General features: G+C 52.3%; 1 protein-coding gene across 1 annotated transcript in view; it reads left to right on the top strand.

Annotated features, from left to right (window-relative positions):
- The window catches only part of CDH24 (cadherin 24), a 722,601-nt gene that overhangs the window by 331,583 nt on the left and 377,930 nt on the right, over nucleotides 1-13,088 (top strand). Inside the window, exon 2 of the mRNA XM_086923669.1 lies at nucleotides 10,679-11,157. Within this exon, the coding sequence (XP_086779795.1) occupies nucleotides 10,939-11,157 (219 nt within the window). The 5' untranslated portion in view covers nucleotides 10,679-10,938. The remainder of the gene's footprint in view (nucleotides 1-10,678; nucleotides 11,158-13,088) is intronic.

Genomic DNA, 13,088 nt, shown 5'->3' with positions numbered 1-13,088 from the left:
TGCATGGAATTTAGCGAGTTAAGCCCACCTCTGGTTGACATCTGGTCTGATGTTTGTATAGTGCTGTGCCGTGTAGGGCCGCTGTTCTGTAATATTTTGGTTTGTTGTACTGTTTAAGTGGTGCAGGAATGGAGAGCATGTTTTGTTGGAGGAATTGGGATGAATTGCTGTTTGTGGTAGGGCATGTGGTGTGTGCAGAGAGGAGTTCTGAGTGTGGTGAAGTGTAGGGAGACATACAATGGTGTGAGTTTGTGCCCTGTTGGTTTGGTGAAGTGAGAGTGGTATTTCAGATGAGGAAAGCCTGATGGAGAGGCTTGGAGGGGCATGTGCATTAGGTGTGAGGCATGGATGGGAGTCTTGGGATGTTGGGCATCTGGGCATGGGCTAGAGGGAGATGGTGAAGATAGGACGACGGCGGTTGGGGGAAACTTGAGGGAAGAAAAACAGGGGTCTGAGCGGAGGTTATGGAAGCAGGGCTGGAAAATGGGGAAAGGTAGAGGAAACAAAGAAGAAGGCAAAGAAGAGGAGCAAAAGGAGTAGAGAATACAGAGATATTGAGGAAGGGAAGAAAGAGGGTGTAGGAAGGTAGGAGTAGGTGATGGTGGGTTAAAAGGAACTAATAATGGGGGAAAAAAGTTGTGGGTGCTGCAAGAGGAGCGAGTTTGGGCATGAGACTGAATGGGGCAGTGGGTGTGGGTGGAGGCAATGACATTTAGGGTGACGAGATGTGTAGTATGAGGAGAGGAGGTGAGGTGCAATGATGCATGAGATCAGAGGAGAGGGGCGGAGAATGTGAAGGGCAGAGGAGAGGGAGTGAATAGGTAGCAGGAGGGGAAATGGGGATGTGAGGAAGCGATTATTAAATAGCATATCGGGTTGTGCCGCGGTTGGTGGAAAGGTGTCATGTGGGTTTGTTTGCTTCAGTATCATGGGTTGGGTGACTTTGGTGTTATGTTAGTGGCTTACATGTGTCTTATTAGTGGGTTGACTTGGTTGACATTAGTCCTGGAAGTAATTTTAGTTACGCCGGAGAAATCTGAGTAATTTCGGTAATTCTGCATTGCTCTTTGATGGGGAACTACCAATAAAAGGTCAGGGGGTGAGGGTAGGGTGGCTGCGATGCAGGCATGTTGGTGGAATGGAGAATAGTGACAGAGGGGAGGTGATGAGGAGAGGGATTAGCAGGAAGTGAAAAGGTAAATGGAGATGCGGAGAATGCGTGGGAGGAGAGGACAGGGTGGAGGTGATGGGAGACGGTCAGTGGAATATAGTAGAAAGACGAGCGGCATTGGGATGAGTGAATGGGGTGTACATAGATATAAACAGATGACGAAAGGGGACATAGTAAGGAGATGTCGGGCGGAGGGAGGTTGAGGGAAATAAGTAATGGAAGTGTGAGGGAGAAAAGTAGAGTAAGCAGTCAGTTGTTCGACATTGTAGGGAGAGAGCATGGGCATAAAATGGCAGAGGGTAATGGGGATTTGGGAGGTGGTTGGGGATGGGTATGAGCTTAGGGAAGAGCAGTGGTGGAGCTGAAAGAACACTGGGAAGATGGGGTGCAGGAATGAGGATCATTTTGGGGGGAGTGGTTTAGGAAAGAGATTCATATATGAGCAGGAGTGGGTTCTGCATCTGTGCTGGGAATGGAGTTGAGAAGTTACAGAGGCACCTAGGAGGCCAAAGAGGAAGGGGCAATCTTTGCACTGTCAGGTCGCATGCTCCGAGATGCCCACCCAGCGCATGGCCGAACAGTTGCTCCAGAACTATCTTAGTTCCCCCTGCTCACCGCCGTCTGGTGGGTGCTCCATGGCCTGCCCGGTATACAGGGCAACGAAAGGCAGCTGCGGAATTGTGGAGTCCACCTCTTCTTCAAACTCCTCTAACTTTAAAGGTGGAAAATATTTCAATACCCTTCCACTCCTAAACAGTGCTTTAATGATGTTAATTGTCATTTGTGTGTGTCAATATCTCCTCCCATAACTTCTAAATAATCTTCAAAGTCTTCTCTCCACTGCACCCATTCACATTTTGGTTCCCCTATGTGCCACAGAAATGGCATTGGTGCAGTAATACTTTCCATTATTGTTTGTCTGTGGTTTTTTGAGGCTATATGTGGTGTTATACTTTATACTTTCAAGACAACATTTTAATGTTTGGCAGGACAAAAAAGAACACAACGAAGCTTGATTTAAGGTATCAGCAATCCCAATTGACGTTAACAAAAGGAAGATGTAAATCTGAAATGTCATCTGTAGATTCTTTAGGCCACAGCACTGGAAAACAAGGGCTATCTCCTATAAAGAGCGTCGTGAAGGCAACTGAATGAGCTCCAGAACCAAAAGATCAATCACAAATCATTGGGTCGTTCCTTAGCTTAGCCAGGTACATGCCTTGATTTACAGATCGAACAAATCATAGGAGAGAACTGATGAAAGAAATCCGCAGTTTGTACGAGGTGATAAATGTATGTCTGAAGTTAACAACATAAAGAAAGCTATAAAAGAGCCCCTTTGACACCAGTTGTAGCTCTATAAAAATGACCAATGTGGGCACTGGTGCAGTATCGAAAAGGAAAAGGGGAAACAATTGCATTTTCATCGAGACCCTTCAGAGGTGCAGACAAGATACTCTGCACTAGAAAAGGAAACATGTGCTTGTTGGTGGGGCATTGAATATTTCAGAAAAGATGTCTATGGATCCAGATTCACTGTGAGGACTGATCATCGCCCTTTAGTTGAACTGTTCACTGCAAAGAGTTTCAGAAGAGCAATGCACAGAGTCAGGAGATGGCGGTACAACTTGCAAAGTTTCACGGTCATGTCGAACATATCCCTGGGGCCAGAAGTGTTCTGGCAGACTGTTTATCGCATCTCTCTGCTAATGATGTCGATGATGTATGCACTAATGGATCGGAGTTAGGGAAAGTGGTATCAATTTATGAACTATCTAGTTAATGTATTAGTAAAGAGGGATGGAGGAGGCTGTTGTTGGAGAGCAGGGTCTCAGAGGTTTTAGAATACGCGAGAAGCGGAGTGAGGTGAAGGGTCTGAGGCATGGGCCTAAGTATAAAGCCATGTGTAGCGATGAGCAGGCCTCTTTTCTACTTGATGGGTAGTGGTGATAGGTGTAGTGTTACATAGGAGATGTGTAACTAAGGCAGATGATGTGAGAATGGGCTGAGGTGGCCTTATTATAGAAATGTTAGCATGGGGGATTAAAAAAGCCTGGTGTTTTGACCCTTTATAAACGTCATGCAGTCCTTTGTTCCCCGTAGACAGGTGGAGGGCCCGAAGCGATGTCTCCCTCTTGGTGGATTCTGTGGGTCTCCTCTGGGCGCAGATACCTGGCTCACTGGAGTGGATGTCTGAGGGCCCGAAGCGATGTCTCACTCTCTGTAGATTCTGTGGGTCTCCTCTGGGCGCAGATACCTGCCTCACTGGAGTGGATGTCTGAGGGCCCGAAGCGATGTCTCACTCTCGGTAGATTCTGTGGGTCTCCTCTGGGCGCAGGTACCTGCCTCACTGGAGTAGATGTCTGAGGGCCCGAAGCGATGTCTCACTCTCGGTAGATTCTGAGGGTCTCCTCTGGGTGCAGATACCCGCTCACTGGAGTGGATGTCTGAGGGCCCGAAGCGATGTCTCACTCTCGGTAGATTCTGAGGGTCTCCTCTGGGCGCAGATACCTGCCTCACTGGAGTGGATGTCTGAGGGCCCGAAGCGATGTCTCACTCTCGGTAGATTCTGAGGGTCTCCTCTGGGCGCAGATACCTGCCTCACTGGAGTGGATGTCTGAGGGCCCAAAACGATGTCTCACTCTCGGTAGATTCTGTGGGTCTCCTCTGGGCGCAGGTACCTGCCTCACTGGAGTGGATGTCTGAGGGCCCAAAGCGATGTCTCACTTTCTGTAGATTCTGTGGGTCTCCTCTGGGCGCAGGTACCTGCCTCACTGGAGTGGATGTCTGAGGGCCCGAAGCGATGTCTCACTTTCGGTAGATTCTGTGGGTCTCCTCTGGGCGCAGATACCTGCCTCATTGGAGTGGATGTCTGAGGGCCCGAAGCGATGTCTCACTCTCGGTAGATTCTGTGGGTCTCCTCTGGGTGCAGATACCTGCCTCACTGGAGTGGATGTCTGAGGGCCCGAAACAATGTCTCTCTCTCTGTAGATTCTGTGGGTCTCCTCTGGGCGCAGGTACCTGCCTCACTGGAGTGGATGTCTGAGGGCCTGAAGTGATGTCTCACTCTCGATAGATTCTGTGGGTCTCCTCTGGGCGCAGATACCTGCCTCACTGGAGTGGATGTCTGAGGGCTCGAAGCGATGTCTCACTCTTGGAGGATTCTGTGGGTCTCCTCTGGGCGCAGAAACCTGCCTCACTGGAGTGGATGTCTTAGGGCCCGAAGCGATGTCTCACTCTCGAAAGATGCCGAGGGTCTCCTCTGGGCGCAGATACCTGCCTCACTGGAGTGGATGTCTGAGGGCCCGAAGCGATGTCTCACTCTCGACAGATGCTGAGGGTCTCCTCTGGGCGCAGATACCTGCCTCACTGGAGTGGATGTCTGAGGGCCCGAAGTGATGTCTCACTCTCGACAGATGCTGAGGGTCTCCTCTGGGCGCAGATACCTGCCTCACTGGAGTGGATGTCTGAGGGCCCGAAGCAATGTCTCACTCTCTGTAGATTCTGTGGGTCTCCTCTGGGCACAGATACCTGCCTCACTGGAGTGGATGTCTGAGGGCCCGAAGCGATGTCTCACTCTCGACAGATGCTGAGGGTCTCCTCTGGGCGCAGATACCTGCCTCACTGGAGTGGATGTCTGAGGGCCCGAAGCAATGTCTCACTCTCTGTAGATTCTGTGGGTCTCCTCTGGGCACAGATACCTGCCTCACTGGAGTGGATGTCTGAGGGCCCGAAGCAATGTCTCACTCTCTGTAGATTCTGTGGGTCTCCTCTGGGCACAGATACCTGCCTCACTGGAGTGGATGTCTGAGGGCCCGAAGCGATGTCTCACTCTCGACAGATGCTGAGGGTCTCCTCTGGGCGCAGATACCTGCCTCACTGGAGTGGATGTTTGAGGTCCCGAAGTGATGTCTCAATCTCTGTAGATTCTGTGGGTCTCCTCTGGGCGCAGGTACCTGCCTCACTGGAGTGGATGTCTGAGGGCCCGAAGCGATGTCTCACTCTCTGTAGATTCTGTGGGTCTCCTCTGGGCGCAGGTACCTGCCTCACTGGAGTGGATGTCTGAGGGCCCGAAGCGATGTCTCACTCTCTGTAGATTCTGTGGGTCTCCTCTGGGCGCAGGTACCTGCCTCACTGGAGTGGATGTCTGAGGGCCTGAAGTGATGTCTCACTCTCGATAGATTCTGTGGGTCTCCTCTGGGCGCAGATACCTGCCTCACTGGAGTGGATGTCTGAGGGCCCGAAGCAATGTCTCACTCACTGTAGATTCTGTGGGTCTCCTCTGGGCGCAGATACCTGCGTCACTAAAGTGGATGTCTGAGGGCCCGAAGCGATGTCTCACTCTCTGTAGATTCTGAGGGTCTCCTCTGGGCGCAGATACCTGCCTCACTGGAGTGGATGTCTGAGGGCCCGAAGCGATGTCTCACTCTCGACAGATGCTGAGGGTCTCCTCTGTGCGCAGATACCTGCCTCACTGGAGTGGATGTCTGAGGGCCCGAAGCGATGTCTCACTCTCTGTAGATTCTGTGGGTCTCCTCTGGGCGCAGGTACCTGCCTCACAGGAGTGGATGTCTGAGGGCCCGAAGCGATGTCTCACTCTCAACAGATTCTGAGGGTCTCCTCTGGGGGCAGATACCTGCCTCACTGGAGTGGATATCTGAGGGCCCGAAGCGATGTCTCACTCTCTGTAGATTCTGTGGGTCTCCTCTGGGCGCAGATACCTGCCTCACTGGAGTGGATGTCTGAGGGCTCGAAGCGATTCTCATTCTCGACAGATGCTGAGGGTCTCCTCTGGGCGCAGATACCTGCCTCACTGGAGTGAATGTCTGAGGGCCCGAAGCGATGTCTCACTCTCGGAGGATTCTGAGGGTCTCCTCTGGGCGCAGATACCTGCTTCACTGGAGTGAATGTCTGAGGGCCCGAAGCGATTGTCATTCTCGACAGATGCTGAGGTCTCCTCTTGGCGCAGATACCTGCCTCACTGGAGTGGATGTCTGAGGGCCCAAAACGATGTCTCACTCTCTGTAGATGCTGAGGGTCTCCTCTGGGCGCAGATACCCGCTCACTGGAGTGGATGTCTGAGGGCCGTAAGCGATGTCTCACTCAGTCTCTATAGACGCTGATGGGCTCATTCTTCCTTCTTGGTGTTAACTGCATCTGGTAGATACTGCTTTTCTCTATTCTCTTGGCTGTATAAAACACACTTATCAAACTCGGGCTTTCTCTGAGTTAGTGCATGAGCTGCAGACAATACAGCCTTGGAAGAGGGAAAGGCAATCACTGTTCACCGTTTCCGAGCTGTACCTTCAGTACCTGGGAGAGATTCCCAGTTGAATGAGTGTGCTTTTGACAGTGCAAACATAAAAGCTGTCTCTTAGCTCTGCTCTGAGTGACAGCACTTGTTCATGATACGGCCTCGGGCAGGGGTGGATTGGGATCAAAAATTGACCTGAGCACCCTAAAAAAGGTGGCCCACATTTGCGGGTTGTGTTTTTTCTCAAAGCACTACTTCGGTGTTTCAATTGTTATTAAATGAAGGAGGAGGGATTCTATAAAAGAGGCTTGTTTTCTTTAACTTCACTGGGAATAAAAAAAACAATGCAATTGTTGGCAGAACTCTGTACGGATTAGTTCACAATGATGACCAACACTTGAATAAAAGTGAGGCCACTTCTGCCCAGGCCTCCTGCCCTTGCTCAATCTGCATACATTAATGGCCCGGGCCAGCCACTGGTGTGATGAAACTTGAGGGATCCCCCCTGCAAAGCACATGGCGCCCCCCTCCCTCCGGATCCAGTTAGGAGCTCAGGCCCATTGCCCGAGTGCCCGCCTCACCAATCTGACCCTGGGATTTGGGAGCAAATGGTTCAGGCACACAGAAAGGTGGACCTGGTGAAACCATGGCCGACCAGAGGAGCATATCGAATCAGGCCCCATGTTTCTCACCGCATCTTCGCCCTCTCAACCTTAGCATGATTTCTACTGTTTGGTATTTGCATGTTGATGATCTGGCCTTGAGGTGATTTCCAGGTGTCATGGGTGTTCACTGCTGCTGGGCCCTGCCTCTCCGCTGCACCTGTCAGGTTGTGCACTGCTGCTCGCTGCTTGTGCTGGGGCATCCAGTCCTGCAGCAGTGGACTCTGCCTCACCCCTGCTCCTGTCAGGTTGTGTGCTGCTGCTACTGGTGCTGGGTGTCAGTCCTGCAGCAGTGGACTCTGCCTCTCAGCAGCACCTGTCAGGTTGTGTGCTGCTGCTGGTGCTGGGGCATCCAGTCCTGCAGCAGTGGACTCTGCCTCTCAGCAGCACCTGTCAGGTTGTGCGCTGCTGCTGGTGTTGGGGCGTCCAGTCCTGTAGCAATGGACCCTGCCTCTCCCTTGCACCTGTCAGCATGTTCGCTGCTGCTGGGGCATCAGTCCTGCACCAATGGACTCTGCCTCTCAACAGCACCAGTCAGGTTTGAGCTGCTGCTGGTGCCGTGACGTCCAGTCCTGCACCTTTCAGGTTCTGCGCTGCTGCTGGGGCGTCAGTCCTATAACAGTGGACCCTGCCTCTCAGCAGCACCTTTCAGGTTCTGCACTGCTGCTCGCTGCTGGTGCTGGGGCAGCCAGTCCTGTAGCAGTGGACTCTGCCTCTCAGCAGCACCTGACAGGATGTGTGCTGCTGCTGGCTCCGTGGCGTCCAGTCCTGTAGCAGTGGGTCCTGCCTCACCCCTGCACCTGTCAGGTTGTGCGCTGCTGCTGGTGCTGTGGTGTCCAGTCCAGCAGCAGTGGACTCTGCCTTACCCCTGCACCTGTCAGGTTCTATGCTGCTGCTGGTGCTGGGCGTCAGTCCTGCAGCAGTGGACTCTGCCTCTCAGCAGCACCTGTCAGGTTGTGCGCTGCTGCTGTGGCATCCAGTCCTGCAGCAGTGGACTCTGCCTCACCCCTGCACCTGTCAGGTTGTGCGCTGCTGCTGGTGCTGTGGCGTCCAGTCCTGCCGCAGTGGACTCTGCCTCTCAGCAGCACCTGTAGGTTGTGCGCTGCTGCTGGTGCTGAGCGTCAGTCCTGCAGTAGTGGGCTCTGCCTCTCAGCAGCATCTGTCAGGTTGTGCGCTGCTGCTGGTGCTGGGTGTCAGTCCAGCAGCAGTGGACTCTGCCTCTCAGCAGCACCTGTCAGGTTATGTGCTTCTGCTGGTGCTGTGGCGTCCAGTCCTGCAGCAGTGGACTCTGCCTCTCAGCAGCACCTGTAGGTTGTGCGCTGCTGCTGGTGCTGGGCGTCAGTCCTGCAGGAGTGGACTCTGCCTCTCAGCAGCACCTGTCAGGTTGTGTGCTGCTGCTAGTGCTGTGGCATCCAGTCCTGCAGCAGTGGACTCTGCCTCACCCCTGCACCAGTCAGGTTGTGCGCTGCTGCTGGTGCTGTGGCGTCCAGTCCTGCAGCAGTGGGCTCTGCCTCTCAGCAGCACCTGTAGGTAGTGTGCTGCTGCTGGTGCTGGGTGTCAGTCCTGTAGCAGTGGGCTCTGCCTCTCAGCAGCACATGTCAGGTTGTGCGCTGCTGCTGGTGCTGGGGCGTCCAGTCCTGTAGCAGTGGACCGGCCTCACCCCTGCACCTATCAGGTTGTGCGCTGCTGCTGCTGCTGCTGGGCGTCAGTCCTGCAGCAGTGGACTCTGCCTCTCAGCAGCACCTGTAGGTTGTGCGCTGCTGCTGGTGCTGGGTGTCAGTCCTGTAGCAGTGGGCTCTGCCTCTCAGCAGCACCTGTAGGTTGTGCGCTGCTGCTGGTGCTGGGTGTCAGTCCTGTAGCAGTGGGCTCTGCCTCTCAGCAGCACCTGTAGGTTGTGCGCTGCTGCTGGTGCTGGGTGTCAGTCCTGTAGCAGTGGACTCTGCCTCTCAGCAGCACCTGTAGGTTGTGTGCTGCTGCTGGTGCTGGGTGTCAGTCCTGTAGCAGTGGGCTCTGCCTCTCAGCAGCACATGTCAGGTTGTGCGCTGCTGCTGGTGCTGGGGCGTCCAGTCCTGCAGCAGTGGACCTGCCTCACCCCTGCACCTATCAGGTTGTGCGCTGCTGCTGGTGCTGGGCGTCAGTCCTGCAGCAGTAGACCCTGCCTCTCAGCAGCACCTGTCAGGGTTGTCAGCTGTTGTAAGCAGCGGCAGTAGATCGGGTGCTCGCGCTCTTTAGATCTCCGTCTCTGCTGAGCACGGGTTGCAGATCTGTCACGGTGCCGCTGATGGGTGCCGGCGCTGGGTGCTATCAGATCCCAGGACTGGGGCTGATGCTTTGTTTACATTGTATTTTAAAATCTTCTCGCTTGGGATTCACAGCGCACTTGCAGATTCTGTCAATTAGTGGCAGCGGGTGCTGGTTTCAGAGGCGCATTCGTGAGTGAGCGCAGTGTTAGTTCTCTCTGTACTCTCCTGTGGGTGGGCCCGGACCGCTCGGCTGTCGATCAAGGGTTTCTATGAATTGTCTGTAACGTGTCCTGGGCCCCTCTGCGGTGTATCTCAAACACACCCCTCCTTCCGCTCTCCCATCTGCACGTGCTTCCGCCTTTCTTAATCATGTCTGTCAGGTTTCCTCTGAGGCTGCCTCCTGCACGGCAGCTTTGCCTGCGAGGGATGTTCTTCTGTGTGTTTGTAACGCCTCCTCGGGGCTTTGGCTCCTTGGGCTTTCCGTACAATGTCTGCAATGGCTCCTCAGGGCTTTGACTCCTTGGGCTTTCCGTACAATGTCTGCAATGGCTCCTCAGGGCTTTGACTCCTTGGGCTTTCCGTACAATGTCTGTAATGGCTCCCTGGGGCTTCCTCCAGAGTTTTGGTAATGCTTCCGCAGGACTTCCTCTAAGGATTGGAATTTTCTGTAGGGCGTTTTTCTCACAAGTCTCTGTAATATCTCCTTAGGGCTTTAACTCCTAAGTCTTTCTGTAATATGTCTGTAATGGCTCCTTAGGGCTTTAACTCCTAAGTCTTTCTGTAATATGTCTGTAATGGCTCCTTAGGGCTTTAACTCCTAAGTCTTTCTGTAATATGTCTGTAATGGCTCCTTAGGGCTTTAACTCCTAAGTCTTTCTGTAATATGTCTGTAATGGCTCCTTAGGGCTTTAACTCCTAAGTCTTTCTGTAATATGTCTGTAATGGCTCCTTAGGGCTTTAACTCCTAAGTCTTTCTGTAATACCTCTGTAATGGCTCCTTAGGGCTTTAACTCCTAAGTCTTTCTGTAATATGTCTGTAATGGCTCCTTAGGGCTTTGACTCCTAGGGCTTTCTGTAATACCTCTGTAATGGCTCCTTAGGGCTTTAACTCCTAAGGCTTTCTGTAATACCTCTGTAAGGGCTCCTTAGGGCTTTGGATCCAAGTGCTTTCCTTAATATGTCTGTAATGGCTCCTCATTGCTTTCTCCTGAGTTTTTGTAATGCTTCCGCAGGACTTCCTCTTATGCCTGGAATGTTTCCGTAGTACGTTTTTCTTACAAGTCTCTGTAATGGCTCCTGAGGGCCTTCTCCTGTGTGTGTGTAATGGTTTCTTCCTTTGTCTTTGCAGGTAGACATTACTCTCCTTGGACTGCTGAACACCAATGGGACAAAGTCCACAGCCAGCTCTAGGCACCCCATAACCTTCAATCGTCCTTGGACTTCCCCTCCTTCCCAGAAACCCCATGGAACTCAAGAAGGACCCACACGAACCAGTCTCTTCCAATGACGGGGTGCACCACACTCTACAAAACTAAGCAGAGCCCGCATCCCTTCTCAGCAGCCGAGCTCCAGCCGTACTCCAGGACTGGGGAGACGTGAGGCCGCCACATGCCGCTGCCTTTCCTCCGCCTCCTGCTCGTCTGGCTCAGTGGGTGTGGCTGTCTCAGCGACCATCACTCCCCTCCACCGCCCATGGCAGAGAAGTCGCCGGGGACCGGGGCCCCACCATCCCTGGAGCCGCTGCCAAGGTCTAAGAGAAGCTGGGTTTGGAACCAGTTCTTTGTGATCGAGGAGTACGCTGGCCCAGAACCCGTCCTCATAGGCAAGGTAAGTTCCCACGAGGAGCCCCGCAGTCTGGCCGCATTAACTTAAAGCTGCATGGATCTTTACGAATAGAGAGATGTGGCCATGTCAATGCTGGCCAAGTTAGCCACACAACCAAAAGTTTCACCAGACTCTTAACTAAATCAAGCCTTACTTTTATGTCTGTATTTATTTGTGTGACATATGATGTGCACCTTATGAAGTGAATAGCCTCAGGGCGGGTCTTTGCTGTCAGACCGCTTTGCTATTCATTTCATCTTCATCTGAAGCTCTGGGGGTTTGTGGTTCACCTGAAGGAGAGGCACATCCAGAGTAATCCTATATTTGTGATCTAGATCCGGCACAGCCTGTGGGCATATGCAGTGACGCGTCTCCTGCCCACATGCCTTGAGGAAGATGTAGGTTTGCTTGGTGGAGCAGCAGTTGACCTAGTGAGACATCCCTCCAACCAGGAACAGTCTCTGATGACCATGGCTGCCAGACAACGGGACCAGCAGTTCTATAATTTCTTTTATGCCTTTGAGTTGTAGTGATAGGGAGAAGGATCCAGGGGGCTTGGCACAGTGATGATGAAGTCCAAGCCTTCAGGTGGTGGTCATGCGTGGGGTGTGACAGTTTGCAGAAATAGAGCTGTGAAAATGCATACATGAGAAGTCTTACTTAATGGGGTTCAAGATGTTGGGGTCCACCTATGCTTTGGACTGACATTTGAACATGAGATGAATATATGTGCATGCTGTTTTATGCCTAATCCCTGACTATGCTGATAATGTTGCCCTCCAATGACTGGATTATGATGGTGGTTGACACACTTAGTGCTTGCACACCGGGAAACCCAAACGAGGCAGACCAACTGGTTGGCTGTGAGAAGAAGCTCCAGTTAGGTCTTATTAGGGATATAGAAGCTGGGGCCTATTTGCATCATACTTAGCCTCGGTGCGTCGGATGGCCCCCGGCCGTCTGACGTCACAGCGGGTGTGTGCGGAAGACGGCTGGGGGCCGTCCGTTTTCCGCACGCATGGAATTCTACTGCACAGTGGTTAGGCCCAGTGCAATGATAGTAATCGGCGATGAGGAGCTGCAGGAGAGAGTTTGTGAATGACTTTTTGTGGCTCTTCCCTGTGCACGTTTGAACTATTATGCTGGAGTAGCAGATAGTGTGACATGTCATGCAGGAAGTCAACCAATTGATGGTTAAGGATATGTGGTATAAGAATATACAAGGAGGGTGGCAAGAGGACATGTCAGATGGGTGGAGCAGAATGACTTGGGGGCAGGAACAGGGCCTTTGACCAGTGAAAAGGAGGATTGAAAATTGATCCTTCAGTTCCAAAGGTACTTTAGTGGGCACAAGGTGGCTATACTTCATGTGGTGCATAGGTGGCTTCTGCTTTCATAGGCACTCAGCATGCATTTTAGTCCATACAAAGCTTGTTTGTGGCTTAGCAGTCTTGGGCTGTTGATTGGTGTCTCTCAATAGTACTGATGTCAATGGTCAGTAGGCTTCAATAGTAGTGGTATCAATAATAAATAACTAAATACTCAGATTTGTATAGGGTGGCTATACACCCATGAGGGTCTCTAGGCACTGTTCCTAGGCACGGGGGGATAAGAGATTTGTCTAGAATCACAGGATTTTGAGCCAATGGCGAGTCACAAACCTGGGCCCCCAGCGCCAAAAATGGCAGCTCTGGCCATTACGCCACACCATCTCCTATCAAATCCTATTTGAGCTCACTGTGTTGTCCTGGTGATTGGTGGGCTCAATGGTTATAGTCTCAATGACCTATGGCGGCATTCTTGGTATCTTAGTGATCAGTTGACCTCATTGGTGATGGTTGCCATTGATAGCCAGTCTACAGTAGTGCCCGGTCTTCAAGGTAACAGTTTTCTTGAGGGGCAATAGCTGTGCCAGTCTTTTTGTTCATTGGACC

Source organism: Lissotriton vulgaris, chromosome 5 (assembly GCF_964263255.1).
Source record: "Lissotriton vulgaris chromosome 5, aLisVul1.2, whole genome shotgun sequence".
Lineage (NCBI taxonomy): Eukaryota > Metazoa > Chordata > Amphibia > Caudata > Salamandridae > Lissotriton > Lissotriton vulgaris.
Note: the sequence above shows the minus strand (reverse complement) of the source record. Positions and strands in the feature narration are given on the sequence as shown.